The 18,567-nt window shown below is 33.5% G+C and overlaps 1 protein-coding gene and 1 non-coding gene across 2 annotated transcripts; one reads left to right on the top strand and one right to left on the bottom strand.

Moving 5' to 3' along the window:
- The first annotated feature begins 12,483 nt into the window (after positions 1-12,483).
- TRNAG-GCC (transfer RNA glycine (anticodon GCC)) lies at positions 12,484-12,554 on the top strand. The gene has a single exon. It is a non-coding gene; the product is annotated as a tRNA-Gly (tRNA).
- Positions 12,555-13,221: 667 nt separating this feature from the next.
- On the bottom strand, positions 13,222-18,567 carry LOC137824184 (uncharacterized protein At5g01610). The gene is made up of 3 exons (XM_068629670.1): positions 18,264-18,567; positions 14,492-14,546; positions 13,222-13,716 (listed from the first exon to the last, which is right to left on the bottom strand). Exons 1-3 carry the CDS (start codon positions 18,348-18,350, stop codon positions 13,346-13,348), a joined length of 513 nt encoding a protein of 170 aa, XP_068485771.1. The 5' UTR covers positions 18,351-18,567; the 3' UTR covers positions 13,222-13,345.

Here is an 18,567-nt window from a genome sequence, read left to right as displayed (position 1 = left end):
TCACATTTCATCTAAGTCAAACATAGAACTCAATTCATCCCCCTTCACACAAATCACATATGTTATTTGAAAATCATCATATATTTTGTAAACAATATTTAGAATTCAGGTGTTTTCTCCTTCACCAACATTTATGTGCATTTACAACAATATCTTTCAGACTTTTTAAAACCTAAAAGCAAGTATATCACGGTTTCTTTCTTCCTTTTCTGCAAACATAGAGCGCCAAGGAGTGGTGGTGCATTGGTTTCATCTTAGTGCTTTATTTTGTGGAGGTGATATACTAAAGGATATATCATATCGGATTGAGTCATCCAGAATGTTGTATTAACCTTAATTTAAAAAATTAAAATAAAGTTTTGTTAAATTAAAATAAAGTTTTGTTAAGATTTATTATAGACATTAAGTTTTTACTATATAGTCAATAATAAATATCTATTATTATGTGATTAAATTCAATTTTAGGATTGATTAGTCATGAGCAGTTTTATTACTGTTATTAATGGATAGTTATGATATTGTTTAAGTTATTCTGTAAAGACTATATAATAACCATATATTATTGAACACTTTCTCTCATTATATACACTTTTAAAAAAAGAGATATTTTTAAGAGGTTTTATGTTATCTTACTATTTTAACTTCAGATTTGTTGAGATAATATCATTATCTATTTGAGATATTGTTCAATTTTTAAGTTTTTGAGCTCCATTTATTACAAAGTGGATTTTAAGTCTAACTCAACCCCATAAAACCAGCTCATGGGATGAGGTTTGCACCCACTTATATATAATGAAATGTCTTAATCTCTAGTCGACGTGGGATCTTCAATACCATTACGATTTTGTCTCTAAAAATGTTTCTATAAATTAAAAAAGGAAGAAATATTTAAACTTTTGTGAAACTATATATTATATTTTATGCATTATTTTTGTTGGTAAGCTTTTGGAGCATGATATGAGGCTTTCATATACGTGTAGTGATGCGAAGGACATGGCTAGGGATGTACACTACACCCTGCATACAATGTTACAAGAGAAGGTATACTTTTAATATAACAAGCCTTGAATTGTCGTAAATTGATGGCATAGTTCTCGACGTTAAACACATGCTTTTGAAAAAGACTGTCAGAATGTCATGGACTTTGTTAGTGGAACTCATATTTTAAAAGAGTGAATGGACCTACGCCATAACAAATAAAATTAAACATAAAGTAGTTTTAGGATAAAAGATGTTTTATGTTTGTTGACATTTTTTTAATCTATTTTTAGATTTCTATAATTTCTGTTGTTTATTTTTAATTTTTGTCTGAACACGGTATTGAGTAAAAGATTATACTTAAACAAAAATTTGGTTAGTGATACGGATATCAAAAAAAATTTGGTTAGTGATACGGATATCAAAAAAAATTTGTAATACCAAAAAAATTGACGGTGGGAATAACAGCAAATAAAAGGGCATAAAATAAAAGCCCATGATTTGTTATAAATCTAAAGGGCAAATTCTTCCTACACCATATCAATTTTAACCTCCACCATATCAATTTTTTAAATTTCCAAACTACCCTTATTCCAAATTAAAAAATCCAAAATAATAATTATAATTGAGAAATAAAAAAATATATGCTGGAAAAAAAATCACAAAACTAAAAATACAAAAATTTCAGATAAAAGTTTCAAAAATAATTTTTCCCATTTTTGTGTAAGGTTATTTTCGTCATTTAGAAGGGATATTTTTGTCATTTCCTATAGTTGATTGGGTGCATGCTGAAATTGATATGGTGGAGGGAGAAATTGCCAATCTAAAGGTGCAAAAAACAATGTGAAAATAAGGTCCATTAGCATGGAAAAATTCCTCTCACCAACAAAAGACAATTTCTCCCTCCACCATATCAATTTCAGTATGCACCCAATCAGTTCTAGAAAATGACAAAAATATCCCTCCTAAATGACGAAAATAACCTTACATAAAAATGGAAAAAATTATTAACTTTTTTATTTGAAATATTTTGGATTTCAATTTTCGAAACATATTCTGAAATTTTTTTTCCAGAATGTATTTTTAGTTTTTTGTTCAGAATTTTTTTTTCAGAATGTATTTTTTTATTTCTCAATTATAATTATTATTTTAGATTTTTTAATTTGGAATAAGGGTAGTTTTAGAAATTTAAAAAAATTGATATGGTGGAGGTTAAAATTAATATGGTGCAGGAGGGTAGTTTTGAAATTTTAAAAAATTGATATGGTAAAGGTTAAAATTGATATGGTGCAGGAAAAATTTGCCCCAACAAAAATAGTGGGACCCACGCATGAAGCCCATTTCTCACTCTTTTTTGGTTTACATGAGCTTCCTCTCATGCTCCTTCAATTTCTAATAAAACTGTGGGCCCAACTCCTCCAAAAGCAAATTGAATCCTTCAATTCCCTACCAAAATTGAGGGTGTTTCACAGTTTAAAATATTGAAATTACTCTCACAGTTTTATGTAATTCTTGAATAGGGGTTTCATAAACAAAAAGTATTTCTGGGATAGGGATTCAATGTAATTCTTCAATAGGGGTTTCATAAACAAAAAAATATTTCTGGAATAAGAATTCTATAAGCAAAGAGCGTTTCCATAGAAAATCCAGAAGGCAAAATATTCCAAAATATCTTTTTTGAAATACATTTTTTTGATTTCCGGTAAATCTAGAATTAATAAAATGTATTATGAAAAATATGTTCTGGAAATATTTTGGAAAGAACAATCCAAAAGTCATTTTCAAAAGGGGTAAAACAGTCTTCTTTGAAAATGATGGGGTGCAGGAACAAATTTATTAGGGTGCAGGAAGAAATAGCCCAAATTCATACGGTTGTGGTACCATGTAAGTTCAAAATATATGAGTGGTATTGTGAAAGGGCTTCTTCTTCTTGCAGCCCTATGATTTTCTTCATTCACCCCACAATTTTATAAATCTTGAAACTGGCCTTGAACTTTGTAAAAAAAAGTGAATTTGTGAGGGGGTGCTAAAAGTAAAAGAGGGGGTCATAAAAATAAATGAGGGGTGCCAAGAGTAAATGTGAGATGTTCTCTCTTTTTTTTCTCTTGTTTTGTTTTGCTTTCTTTTTTGTTCTTTATTGCAACTTTTGTTTTGAGCGTGATAAAAAAACTTAGACCTCACTCATGAATGAGCTAGAACCAAAATATATTTGGCAATTTCTTCCTGCATTTCTACATTTTTTTTCCTACACCCCATAGTTTTATATATCCCAAAATTGACCTTCACCTTTTATTTGAAATCAGGATCTGGAAGTGTGTTATGGATTCATCAATCTAGAAGTGAATCATGTTGCTTTCTGGATGAGGGGGTGTTCCGGAAGCAAAGTTTACATAAATTGTTAGATTTCTGAATTGCTGAATTCGGAAGTCTAATTTCTATTACGGATTGGTGGATCAAGAATGATTTTTTTCAATTATGGATTTCTGAATCCATAGTGCATATTTTTGAATTACGGATTGATGGATCCAAAATGGTGTTTTTAATTATGGATGTTCTGCATTTTTTATTTTGGATTAACACTGTCATTCATGTACTACCGAAAGTACATATCCAGGAAGTTACCGGAGACGCCAATCCAAAATTTTACTAGAAGCACCAATATGAAAATTTACCAGATTTTATAATCCGAAATGCAAAAAAATAAATATATAGTTTTATATAGAGACAGTTTTGTGTTTGCACAACATTATAGAGGTGCAGGAAGAAAAAAGTAGGCGTGCAAGAAGAAACTGGCAAATATTTTTTAGGAACATGTATGTTAGAATATATGGCCTTAAACGAGAGGGGGGTGAATTGTTTAAGAAAGATTTTCAGAAACTTTTGAGCTTAGAATGAAAATACTTCAATAAAACCTTGATTAAGAAATCAATTTTTCCAAAACATAAAGCAAAAGCACAATACTGGAAAAACAATTGGTTGTTTTACCGAAACAATCGGTTGTTTATACCAGTTATCAAATAACAAAACTGAATTTAAAGAGATAGGGATAGAGAGATTGTACACAGTTGTTTATACTGGTTCACTCCAAACCCAGAGCTACATCCAGTCTTCTCAGAAACCCTGAGGAAATCCACTAAGCAATCACACCTTGACCACTTACACAACAACCAAGAGAATGACCTTGAACACCTCAAGAAACACACTCTCCTTGGCCAACACACCAACACTAAGATTGCTGATCTTGATCCCCTCAAGAACACACATCCAATCCCAGCAAACACAGAAACGAAACTTGTTTAACAGAGTACAAGGATTACACTTGTTATAGAAGATAATCTGAAATCAATACAAGCAGAATCCTATTCCATACACTTTGATCAATCACAAACTCTTAGCAATCTCAGCTCTTTGAAAAACTCAAAAACTCTTAGCAAAAACTTGTCAAAGATTAATTGTCAAATCTGTTTTTCTGAATATATTCAAAGATGTAGTTTGTTATCAAATCTTAACAAACTCTTAAATTGCATTAAAAGATTGGTCAAAGCATTTAATGACTGGAGCGTAAGCAGTTAAAACATTTAAAGCTTAGTCAGAGATAAAACAGATTTTTTGTTATGGTCCCAAAACAAACAATCGGTTGTTTCCTCGAATCAATCGGTTGTTTTGGTTCTTAACAGTTCAACCATTTTAAAAACAGTTTTCAATCTTTTTCTCAAAACACCTAAGTATAAACAATCGGTTGTTTCGACAAAACAATCGGTTGTTTTAACTTAGTTTGAAAACATTTTACTTTCACAAAGATTGAGAATGCCTATGCTTTAGATTTAATCAAAGGGTGGATTACAACATCCAAACTACCCCAGAACTAAGCTAAACCAGCACAGCAACAACAAGCACAACAGAGGCTTCAACATCCTTCAAAGGGTTTGGATTCTTCAAAGCTTGAACACCACTTGGTTCAACAATCTCCCCCTATTTGATGAAGACAAATCCCTGGTGCTTGTGTTCGTTCTGATTGAATCTGAAGCAGTTCATGCAAAAATAACATTTATACTGTCCAATGCTTCTTACAGCAGCAAGTTAGATTATTACTCATTCAAAGCATAAAACATGATAAACAATCGGTTGTTTACACGAAACAATCGGTTGTTTCTATTAGCAGCAGCAGAAAACACTTTCATATCAGAGATTTTAACATTTTATACAGTATCAGATAAAGATATACAAGAACCAATTAATTCTTCCCCTATTTGTCTTCACAAATAGACTTTAGCATGTATCAAAAACAGATTTAGGAGAGATTATTAAGATCAAGGATACCTAACTCATTTCTTAAGAAGAAAAACCTCTCTTTTGGTAAAGGCTTTGTGAAGATGTCAGCTAACTGCAGTTTGGTCTCCACAAACTTCACTTCACAATTCCTATTTTGTACATGATCTCTGATGAAATGATGCCTTATCTCAATATGTTTGGTCCTTGAGTGTTGAATCTGAGTTTTGGTAAGATTGATGGCACTTGTGTTATCACACATCAAAGGAACCTTGCTGATTTGTAATCCAAAGTCTGCAAGTTGTTGTTTGAGTCATAGGATTTGTGCACAGCAGCTACCAACAACTATATATTCAGCCTCAGCAGTAGAGAGAGCAACACATGCTTGCTTCTTGCTATGCCATGAGATTAGGCTTGAGCCAAGAAGGTGGCAAGTGCCACTTGTGCTCTTTCTATCTAGCTTGCAACCTGCAAAGTCAGAATCTGAATAACAAATTAAATGAATTGGGGAGTGAGAAGGATACCATAATCCTTCAGATGATGTTCCTTTGAGATATTTCAGAATTCTTTTTGCGGCTTTGAAGTGTGACTCTTTAGGATTTTCTTGATATCTTGCACATAGACACACCGCAAACATGATGTCCGGCCTACTAGCTGTTAGATATAACAAAGATCCAATCAATCCTCTGTATTTTGTTTGATCTACACTCTTTCGAGCAGCATCAGCATCCATGTAACAGCTTGATGGCATTGGAGTGCTTGCTTCTTTGCAACTCTCCATTTCAAATTTCTTGAGAATTTCCTTGCAATACTTTGATTGACTTAAGAAGATTTCATTCTTTGTTTGCTTAACCTGCAAACCAAGAAAGAAAGACAGTTCTCCCATCATAGACATTTCAAACTCACCTTTCATTGCAGCCACAAATTCTTCACACAAACTATCTTGTGTAGCACCAAAGATGATATCATCAACATAGATTTGCACAAGAATTATTACTGCATTTGACTTTTTGATGAAGAGAGTCTTGTCTACCATTCCCCTTTCATATCCATGAGATAGCAGAAAGTTGTTAAGCCTCTCATACCACTGCCTTGGATCTTGTTTCAGTCCATACAAAGCTTTCTTCAACTTCAAGACATGGTTGGGATGCTTATGATCTTCAAAGCCCGGTGGTTGATCTACATAGACTTCCTCGTTGATGTAGCCATTCAAGAAGGCACTTTTGACATCCATTTGGAAGAGCTTGAAACCACTCATACAAGCAAAGGCTAACAACAACCTCACAGCCTCCAATCTAGCAACAGGAGCAAAAGTCTCACCATAGTCTATACCCTCCTCTTGATTGTAGCCCTTGGCAACTAGCCTTGCTTTGTTTCTTGTGATGACACCATCTTCATCTAGCTTGCTCCTAAAAACCCATTTCGAACCAATAATATTCATTTCATTAGTTTTAGGGACAAGAAACCATACCTCATTTCTTGCAAACTGATTCAACTATTCATGCATAGCTTCAACCCACTTCTCATCCTTGAGAGCTTCCTCAATTGACTTTCGTTCAATTTGAGAGACAAAAGTTGTGTGCCTGCAGAAGTTTGAGATGGAGCTACGTTTGGAGACACCTTCCTTTATCTGCCCTATGATGTTATCCACTGACAGATCTCTAGGAATCCTCCACTCCTTGGGCAACTCAATCTGTTGCAGAATTTCAATCGGTTGTTTCTGCGAATCAACCGGTTGTTTTTCTGCACAGATTTCCAGCTTCTCCAAACTGATGCTCTGTTCATTTTCTTCAGCACTGGTCTTTGGGATTTGATTGACTCTGCGATCTACCTCATCAAAGACAACGTGAACTGATTCTTCTACAGTCATCAACCTCTTGTTGTAGACTCTATATGCATGACTTGTGAGTGAATAACCAATGAAGATACCAAGGTCCGCTTTCTCATCAAACTTTCCCTAAGTTTTCCTTTCCATTGTTGAGAACGAAACAGTTGTAGCCAAAGACTTTGAGATGACTGATGTTAGGCTTCCTTCCATTGAAGAGTTCATATGGAGTTTTCTTCAAAATGGGTCTTATAAGTACCCTATTCATCACATAACATGAGGTGCTCACTGCATCTGCCCAAAAGTACTTAGGAAGAGATGGTTCACTAAGCATTGTCCTTGCTAGCTCTTCAAGAGACCTGTTCTTCCTCTCTACCACTCCATTTTGCTGTGGTATTCTTAGAGTAGAGAAATTATGCAGAATTCCCAACTTCTCACAGAATTTGCTAAACTTCTCATTCTGAAATTCTCCTCCATGATCACTCCTTATAGAACCTATGTTGTTGTTCTTTGTGTTTTGTAGTCTTCTTGCTAGCTTTTTGAATGCAGCAAAGGCATCACTCTTTGATTCCAAGAAAAGAGTCCAAGTGTACCTAGAAAAATCATCAACAATAACAAGAGCATAATAATTTCCACCAAGACTCATAGTTCTTGAGGGTCCAAAGAGATCCATGTGAAGAAGTTCAAGAGGTCTCAAAGAAGAAACAACATTTTTAATTTTGAAAGAACTTTTCACTTGTTTCCCTTTTTGGCATGCTTCACAAATGTGATCCCTCTCAAACTTGAGTTTTGGCAGCCCAATCACAAGATCTTTTGAAATAAGCTTGTTCAAATGATTCATGTGAATATGAGCAATTCTTCTATGCCAAAGCCAAGATTCATCTTGCTTGGATAGAAGACATCCAATTGAACATGGTGAAGAGATATCTAGAAGATACACATTATTAACTCTCTTACCTACCAACATTACCTCTTTGGTGTTGGGTAGACAGATTTCACATGTGTTTGACTTGAACATCACTTGATATCCCTTGTCACAAAGTTGGTTAATGCTCAGCAGATTATGCTTTAGGCCTTCAAGAAAAAGTACATCATGGATTACCAAGATGTTCTTATCTCCTATGGATCCTCTCTCGAGAATTCTTCCTTTGTTGTTGTCTCCATAGGTGACATGACCCTCTTGATTGAAGGAGATACTCAGGAACTTTGATTTGTCCCCTGTCATATGCTTGGAGCATCCACTATCCAAGTACCATAGTTGCTTGCTCTCCTCCAAGATTTCCTACAAAAGAGATTTTCAAGTACAAAGATTTGGTCCCCTTATGAATGTGGGTCCATCTGGTTTATACTCATCAATTAAAGCTTTATTTCCCTTAGGAATCCACTTCATAAGACCTTTAGGAACAACATGTTTTCTGATTTTACAAAACCTCACAGAATGACCTCTTTTCATGCAATAGAAGCATGTAACAATCGGTTGTTTCGATGGTCCAATCGATTGTTTTTCTGGCATTTTCGAAAATGATTTTGAAAATCTATCTTGTTTGTTTTGTAGATTAAAACCCAATTCAGCTTTTTCAAAAACACAGTTTTGAGATGCTAGAACACTCTCAAAGTTGGATTGGCCTTTAGAAAGCTTATCCACTGTTTTAACAAGATAGTGAACCTTCTTTTCAAGATTTTCGCAATTTTCACAAACTAAAGTATCACACTTGCAAGAGGAGTTTTTGTAAATGATTTCCAGATTTTCAAAATCTGTTTTTGAATTTTCTAAATCCTCTTCCAGTGCCATTACTCTGTTTTCAAGCCAGCTGTTCTTTTCTTTTAACCGATTGTTCAAGAGAGTCAATCGGTTGGCTTCTTCATGCGTTTCTTGAAAGGCTTGAAGCAATTGACCATAATTTTCAGAGTTTGAAGTGTTTGATGAACTTACACTACTTGAGTCATCCTCCCTTTTGGCCATGAAGCAAAGATTGAGGCTTTTCTTATTTTGCCTTCTTTTCCTTCTTGCTTGACTCTTTGTCATTGCTTCCTTTGGTTCATGAGCAGCCTTGAGTGTATCCCACATATCCTTAGCAGTTTTGCACTTTGATATCCTGAAAAATTCATTAGTATCTAATGCAGAAGCTATAATGTTTTGAGCAGACCGATCAAGCTGAGCCATTTTACATTCATCATTTGTCCATTTAGACAAAGGTTTTGCAATGAAAGAATTATCCTTTTTGAACTTTGTAATGTAAGGACCATTCTCAATTGAATCCCAAATTCTTTGATCAATAGATTCAATAAAGATTTTCATTCTTGCTTCCCAAAACTTATAATTCAATCCGTAGAATAAAGGTGGTTTGTAGATTGAAACACCCTCCTCAAAAGATAGTTTTCCAGCCATAGAAAAAAGATTTTTAGATCAACTTGAATAACTTTCAATAACCAAGCTCTAATACCAATTGTTAGAATATATGGCCTTAAACGAGAGGGGGGTGAATTGTTTAAGAAAGATTTTCAGAAACTTTTGAGCTTAGAATGAAAATACTTCAAGAAAACCTTGATTAAGAAATCAATTTTTCCAAAACATAAAGCAAAAGCACAATACTGGAAAAACAATTGGTTGTTTTACCGAAACAATCGGTTGTTTATACCAGTTATCAAATAACAAAACTGAATTTAAAGAGATAGGGATAGAGAGATTGTACACAGTTGTTTATACTGGTTCACTCCAAACCCAGAGCTACATCCAGTCTTCTCAGAAACCCTGAGGAAATCCTCTAAGCAATCACACCTTGATCACTTACACAACAACCAAGAGAATGACCTTGAACACCTCAAGAAACACACTCTCCTTAGCCAACACACCAACACTAAGATTGCTGATCTTGATCCCCTCAAACACACAGCCAATCTCAGCAAACACAGAAACGAAACTTGTTTAACAGAGTACAAGGATTACACTTGTTATAGAAGATAATCTGAAATCAATACAAGCAGAATCATATTCCATACACTTTGATCAATCACAAACTCTTAGCAATCTCAGCTCTTTGAAAAACTCAAAAACTCTTAGCAAAAACTTGTCAAAGATTAATTGTCAAATCTATTTTTCTGAATATATTCAAAGATGTAGTTTGTTATCAAATCTTAACAAACTCTTAAATTGCATTAAAAGATTGGTCAAAGCATTTAATGACTGGAGCGTAAGCAGTTAAAACATTTAAAGCTCAGTCAAAGATAAAACAGATTTTATGTTATGGTCCCAAAACAAACAATTAGTTGTTTCCTCGAATCAATCGGTTGTTTCGACAAAACAATCGATTGTTTTAACTTAGTTTGAAAACATTTTACTTTCACAAAGATTGAGAATGCCTATGCTTTAGATTTAATCAAAGGGTGGATTACAACATCCAAACTACCCCAGAACTAAGCTAAATCAGCACAGCAACAACAAACACAACAGAGGCTTCAACATCCTTCAAAGGGTTTGGATTCTTCAAAGCTTGAACACCACTTGGTTCAACAATGTATTTATTAAAAGAAATAAAAAAAAATAACTATAGTTATTTATTTATTTTGAAAATATTCAAAAACGGAAAATTTTATCATTTCACTTTTTTTTCATTAAAATATTTTTCTTTTTTTTCTCAAATTAATTTAACAAACATTTACTATATTTACTCCCATTTTCACAACCTAACAAGACATCCATTTACTATGTCCTATCTAATAATGACTATCACAAAATCAAATCCAAACCCCACCTTACAGAGATACATTACAACATAACTACATGACTTGTTAAAGTTATAACACAAATAAATGAAATTTTATTTACCTTATTTATTGTAAAATGTCTAACACAATCTCCTTGAACTAATTCATCTTCATTGTCTCCGTAATTCATTAACTCTTCCATGTCGGACATTTTATCTACTTTGTCAAATATTTTCCTCCAAAATTGAGATTCCTTCTTCATAATTCAACACTAACTTTCCTACCATTACAAGTAACAATGATAGATAATACCTTTATTATAATTTTATCAATTAATAAAATGAAGATTTCAAAATTATTTCAAACTTTCTATTCTAGATTTAAAAATATCATTCAGATTGTACGGTCTAACAAAACACATTCTAGATTATTCAATTTGGAAGGTAATTCAAAATCTGGAAATACCCTTTAGATTAAACAATTCATAATGTGTTTTTTTTTTAAACGTGTTATGGATTGCAGAATGTAGAATATATTCCCAGATCCATAAAAAGTTTTCAGATTGTACATAAAGTTATATTTTAGATTGTACAATTTGAAACACATTCCTCGATATAGAAAAGTCTTTCAGGTTGTACAATCTAAAACATAAAATTATATTTTGAATTAATCTAAAACAAAAAGTTATATTTTGAATTGTACATCTAAAATTCAGAATTACACCGTACATAATACATAAAATCCAAATTTTTATATTCTAAATTTTATAATCCATCTTGATTCCATGAATTGAGAACACAAACAAATGTAGAAAATTACCAATACTACCACCAACCACCTTTCACAACGAATAACCACCACTGCAGCGAACCAGTAAGTCAAGAAACAACACAAACTTCACAAGCAACTTTGTTAAACTTCAATAAGCATAAATTGATCCAATATCTCCTGAGCTTCTTGCTATGCGGAGTATGAAGATCTTATATAATGATTTCAACATGCTCGAATTTCACTTCATAAAGAATAAAGATAATATCACCTATCATATTTAATCATTATTTCAGAGTTACCTTTTCGAGTAATGAGAACTTTTTCTTTTAAAGTAATTGATGATTAATTTTCCTTATTCCTCATAGTCTTTCAATTGCAATTTTCGGTACTTTTGAAAAATATAATAAAATTATTTAAAAAAATTAAATTGCATTAACCTTTCTAAATTATTAAAAATTAAGTTTGGATTAAGATTAATTTGATATAAATGATTTTTATTTTTATTATGTAGATCAAAGGGTTGAAGAATGACCAACATATCTCATTAGTTTGCACTAGAAATTGTAAACTATATTAAAAACTTATAACTTAAAATATAAATAATATTAATAGAATATAATTAATAATAATACTTATAATTTTCATCATTATAAAAAATTGTAGTTATCTTGAGATAACCTATATTAAAAATAGAGCTTAAATGAATTACTAATGAGATATTCAAATTGTTTCGTTATAAAAAAAATTAATTGACATAAGCTTTTTGAAAAAAATAAAAACTGAAGAAAAATATTAATATAAGATTAAAAAATAAAATTTTATCTAAGATTTCAAAGCATTACACATTTTAATTACAGTAAAATTAATGATAATAAATGAAGCTTAAAAGATTATTATTGTAATAAATATCCAATGTATCAGACCTTATTACATGAGCACCAGTGGTCTAGTGGTAGAATAGTACCCTGCCACGGTACGGACCCGGGTTCGATTCCTGGCTGGTGCATTCTACATTTTATTTTTAACTGCATTTTGAAAAATTCATAAGTAACTCAGATCATGTTTTGCTCCACATGCTGAATCGTTGACGAAGACATTTCATACCAAACTTCTACAAATACAGATGCTATTTCAAATTTGTAGATCCTAATTTGCATTCAATATTAAAGGAAAATGTAACTAAAGAATCATTGGCTTACAATTTAAGACAGACTTCGACATTTCCAAAAGGGACCAATACTTTTGAATATGACAATTCCAAAAGGCCACAAATACATTTTGAATACTTCTTTATTATGAAGTTAATGTGACACCAACACTTTCTGCGTTTCAATTGTGTCATTTAACCATTCTCTACACAATTAATAGCAGACTCTAATAGTAGTGGGGAACCAATACCCCGAGTCATGTACCAAAGTATTATTCTGACAATATCCTTGAGTCATGTTTGGATTACCGTTAGAACCCTTGTAAAAGTGCTTTCATATTAAATGGTACAGGGTATAAAGAATATTTTCTTAAAGGGTATGTTTAACACCCAAAAGTACTTTTTAAATGGTTATCCAAATATGCACATTGTTCACTAGCACATATGTTCCAGTATTGAATAAAACTTAATAAACCCAAACAGTAAAAACTGAAAGTACTTCACATCAAGCAAGGACCAAGAGAGGTTCCACCAAATTCCAAGTTCACTCACTGCATTCATATCTAATAGAATAAAATGATCCACAAGAACAGATAATTTATTTTACTAACTGTAAAACTACTTAACAAGAGTAACTTGTTGTAAATATATCAGAACTTATCTACGTTTATACCATCTCTAGTAACCTCATATGCTTCCCTTTTCCTTGTCTTCTTCATGCCAGCCATGAAATGGAGCTTTGGTCCCTCAGATGAAACGGTGGTTACTTTTACCCAGATCAGCACTTTAGTCTTTATTCCCTCTATTTCTGCTAGCTTTCCTTTCTCCAAATAACCACTCACACTGGTGGAGAACCGCAAGACAGATGAATCTCGGTAGCCGACTTCACACACTTGAGGAATGTAAACAACAAGCTTCCCTGTTTCTTCATTGAATTCATAGTTTGTTGCATCACGAGGAAAGATTCCAATGGGTAGATCATACTCCTTTAGTAACTCCGTTAATGGCTTTTGCATCTTTCCTATGAAGCATAGAGAGAGTAATGTTAATCAAAAGGGTGGAGGGTAGGAGTGGGAAGTATGAGGTGTCAATGACTGGAGAAAGCAATGGTTGGAGAAGAATGTATAAATAATCTTTAAAAGGACTTGGCAGTTTCTAAGATTTGTAAAACTGGGATGCTAATAAATTCAATATGTAATCTGTATGTACTAAAGATCAAACGTAAAAATCCTACTTCCACAAGTTACGTTACCTATAGAATGATCAAATACCAAAATTCATAGGTTTTCTTGTACAAGATGGACTTTGGCAAACATGATGAGACAATGCATGCTTGTTACATTAAGTTCAGTTTAGAATGTTTTGAAGTCCTTTTCAGTGTATTTAGTGTTCTTTAGAAAAAGAAATTTCTGAAAAAGCTATGCAAGTATATATCCCTATTCACACTAGACTACCGCCAAAACTCCTGCCTGCCTACCCCCACACCATATATATAAACAAACACAGTTGAAAGTGATTCATATTTCAAAATACTAAATCCCCATGTTAGTCCAGTTCTCTCATCATGGAGAATCCCCTTACATTCAGGTCAAATAAAAATTAATTACATAGAGGATTGATGAAATCTGTATAATGGCTTTGGCAATCCAAGTGAAGATTTTGAAACTTTGATGCATTTAATTATCAGAGATTGAGTTTAAATTAAAAGAACTCCCCACTAAAGCATAGATTTCATAACCTATACATATACTTGTACAAATGTTTGAGAAATACATAGAAACATAATTGATACAAACCTTTTAATTTGTTGACCAACCATTTGGTTCCCCCTTCAATACTGGTTGACAGTGACTATTCAACAGTGGCAAAGGTGTTAATAAAACATAAGCAATAAAACGTCTTCTCAAGATTTGTTAAATTTATAAGAAACATTACAAACAAGATGCACAAATGAATAAAATGCTTTCTTTGAACAGCAGGGACATAAATCAATCTTGAGCATTGCAAATTCCCTAATATCCATATCAAAGTAATCTTGTATGCTATATAGTTATACCCAAAGCAGGAAGAATTAAAGAACTAAAAGCATTAAGTCATTAACAATCTAACCCATTTTGCCTTATATAAGCGAACCTGAAAATTTCCAGCAAGGAAAAATGAACACCTCTCAGCACCAAAACAAGACTAACTTCAAGCATGCATTGATATATTACATACTATTAATCATTAGGGCTTACTGAGACACTCAAACTACTTCTAACTAGGTTAATCGATAATCTATCTTAGCTCATCTCTCACCTGAATCACTGATATATATTAAAAAAATTCAAAACGGTTCTAGAAACACAATCTCACACCATATGGTATCAACTTCTACACACAAGTTGTAGAGCAAATACTATGGCTGGTTGTGAAGGGAATCTGAGGGACCACTCCGAGATTATGCTTCTGGATTCACTTACTCCAATAAACAAGGCTTTTTCTGTAGTTGTACAACAAGAAAGGCAAATGTCTGCTACTGGAGTGATTGAGTCCTCATTTGATACGAAAATCTTTGCTGTCAACACCGATCAATGTACTGGTTCTGGAAGAGGTCTTGCTGTCAATTCAAACCAGTATCCTAGATATGGCAGAGGCCGTGGAAATGCTGGTAGAGGTAGAGGTAGAGGTCGTAGTACAACAGGATGAGGCCAAATTGTCTCCAACAAACTGTGTACACACTGTGAAGGACCAATCACACAGTAGATACTTGCTATTTTAAGCATGGTTTTCCTCCTAGCTACAAGCCTAGACAAAGCAATGCCAATGATGTTATCTCAAATGAGGATTGTGCCATGGAAAGAGGGCCTCAAACCCAATTAGGAAATACTATCCCAGGTCCTAGTTTTACACAAGAGCAGTATCAAGGACTTCTTAACTTGCTTCAATAGTCCAACTAAGGTAGCTGCTGTAACACTCCCTATCTTTCCAACTTGGCCCATACCATAGCTTTACACACTCATTCCCCTGCTCCAGGTAAACGATTTGATCAATGGCTCCTTGATACAGGGCCACTGATCACATGACTTTTAACCTTGCAAACTTTCTCACATTTTCTGAAATTTCACCTGTTCTTATTACCTTACCTGATGGATCAAAAATTCATGCAAAGGTTTCTGGTATTGTGCAACTTTCCCCATTTTTAACCTTAAGTAATGTACTATATACATGAATTCAAGGTCAATTTGATATTTGTTGCAAAATTATTCCTCTTCCAATTATAGGAATTTCTGTTATTCAGTATCTTCCTTAATTGAACCTAAAATATATACTCAAGCTTCTAAAATGCTTGAGAGAGTTGATCTTCCTCCTGGTAAAAATCCCGTTGACTGTAAATGGGTTTATAAGGTCAAATTCCATGTTGATGGAGCATAGAAAGGCATAAAGCCCGATAATTGGTTATACACAAATTGAAGGAGTAGATTATTTTGACACTTTCTCTCCTGTTGCAAAACTCACAACAGTGAGAGTCATCCTTGCCTTAGATACTGCCAAAAACTGGTTTCTTGAACAGATGGACGTTAATAATGCTTTTTTGCATAGCGATTTACATGAAGAAGTTTATATGAATTTTCCCCCTGGTATGGCATCCTCTCCTCCAAATAACGTCTGTAAATTGAGAAAATCATTGTAAGGGTTGAAACAAGCTAGTAGACAGACAGTGGTATGCCAAGCTCACCACAACGTTATTAGCCCTTAAATTCACCCAATCTTCAGTAGATCATTCAATCCTAATAAAGCATACAGGGTGTCTTTCACTGCATTATTAATCTATGTTAATGACATAGTTCTTGCAGGCAATGATTCTAATGAAATTGAGTCTGTCAAGGTACAGTTGGACCACAAATTCAGCATTAAAAATCTTGGCCATCTTCACTAGTTTTTTGGCCTTGAAATCTCACGTTCTTCTTCTGGAATTGTGGTTAATCAGAGAAAAGGTTATGGGGATTGTTCCATGGTCTGAATTTGGATAGGGGAAAAGGTTATCTACTGGAATCAGATTCTCCTACAGACATTACATTAATCACACATAGCTGTCCTACAACTTGGCCAATTTTTCCACTTTTGAATCAGAACAAGCACATTATGGAGCAAGCAGGAACTGTCAAGTTATCACATAACTTTAGAGAGACTAACCAAGTTGCAAATGCATTAGCCAAATCTAGCACTTTTTTTTTCTAATTTTGCCAGCGGAATATATGATTTCATTCCTGATTTTATTTTTCTGTACTGGCAGATGCTTCATCCTCAAGCTTTCCTCGTGTCTCTTAGTTTTGTAACTCCCCTGTTCCCTACCAGAAAAAGAAAAAACATATACAAAAAATTTATAAAGCTTCTCTGTTCCTTTGTTTATTCACAGCCTAAAATTTCCTTCCTAAGTTACTAGGCCCTTACCTGTCTCTCCTTAAAAAATCTATGGCCCATTTCGTATTTAATCTCATGTCCACAATAAAAGAGTCGTGAAATTAAGCTTCCAATTCTGAGAATTAAACTCTAATCCTGGACCCAATGCCAATGTTCTGCTCACCTTTATACTATCTTATAGCCAAGTTTCTACTCACCAGAACCATAAATAATGCCCCAAAAAAACTCAATCTCAGAAATGATGATCACCGTAGCATTTTAGTATCTACAAACATTTCATACACATTTATAGACAGTGTTCCTTTTCAATTCCAGTGATTCTGTTTCAAAACTAAAGTAAATATGGCCAGTTTGCTACACTTATCACAATGGTAACATATTGACTAATCACCAGGAAATATATTATATTCAAACACAGCAATGCAATCTTCCCGAAGATTTATGTTGAGGATATCCACGCACCAAAAGCAGGAGAATATGAAAAACAAACTCAACATCATTAACTATCAAGTACCCCTGGTTTTATTCAATAAAGAACTCCAAGTATCCAAAAGGGGAAAACGAACAAACACCTACAAGTAAATTCAGTGTGGGTGTGTAAAAGAAGAGAAAGATAATCACAATAAACAGGTACCAAGACTTTAACATTCGGATGAAGGCGACTGCCTGATTTCAAAAGGGTGCACCTGCTACTCATTTAAACCAAAACCTCAAATCCACCTTATGCAGCATGAGTTTACCTTGTAGTTCACTTTCCCCCTCCCATACCAGAACTAAACTTTCTTTAGCACACATAAAGGAACTACCTAAACCTTTTTCTCACTCCTTCCTAAAACAACCAAAAAAGTCACAAATTAAAAACGTCCTTTTTTCATAGAACCCCAAAAAGGCATGCCTGTATGCATTATTCACATGAATATTCAGCAATTACGTCTCAATTTCAACCTTAACCCTCAACAGAAATACTGCTCCATGGTTGAGCAATAAAATAAATTCCAATTTTTTTTCAAGAGGGGCAAATATGACAGCCAGAACCATAAAATCGAAGCACACATGGTAAAGGAAAAAGAAAAAAAAGAGAGAAAAAAGGAATTTTTTGCAAATTAAATATAGAAAATTAAGAATGAATCTAGCAAAAGATTGAAAGGGTGTTAAGGACTGTACGTTGATATCATCACCGACAGAGTCAAACTCCTTGTTGGCCTTGCGGCTGAACCAGTATGACCCCACCTTGTTCAGTATCTCATCCATTGCTACCTTCTTCTGTTCCCTCTTCTCTCTTCCTTCTCAGAATAAAGAACTTCACAACATAAATTCTGAGAAGTCTAAACTCTGACCAAACCTCTTACTTTATTATTGTACCCAAAATATAGATACAAAGATTACTTTTTCAATTACTTAGCCGCGTGGAAATCTTTTCTACTTTAACTGCTAATTTACAAGGGATAATTAAGGTAGAGAACAAGAT

This window comes from Phaseolus vulgaris, chromosome 8, assembly GCF_051622355.1.
Source record: "Phaseolus vulgaris cultivar YP4 chromosome 8, ASM5162235v1, whole genome shotgun sequence".
NCBI classification, from domain to species: domain Eukaryota; kingdom Viridiplantae; phylum Streptophyta; class Magnoliopsida; order Fabales; family Fabaceae; genus Phaseolus; species Phaseolus vulgaris.
Note: the sequence above shows the minus strand (reverse complement) of the source record. Positions and strands in the feature narration are given on the sequence as shown.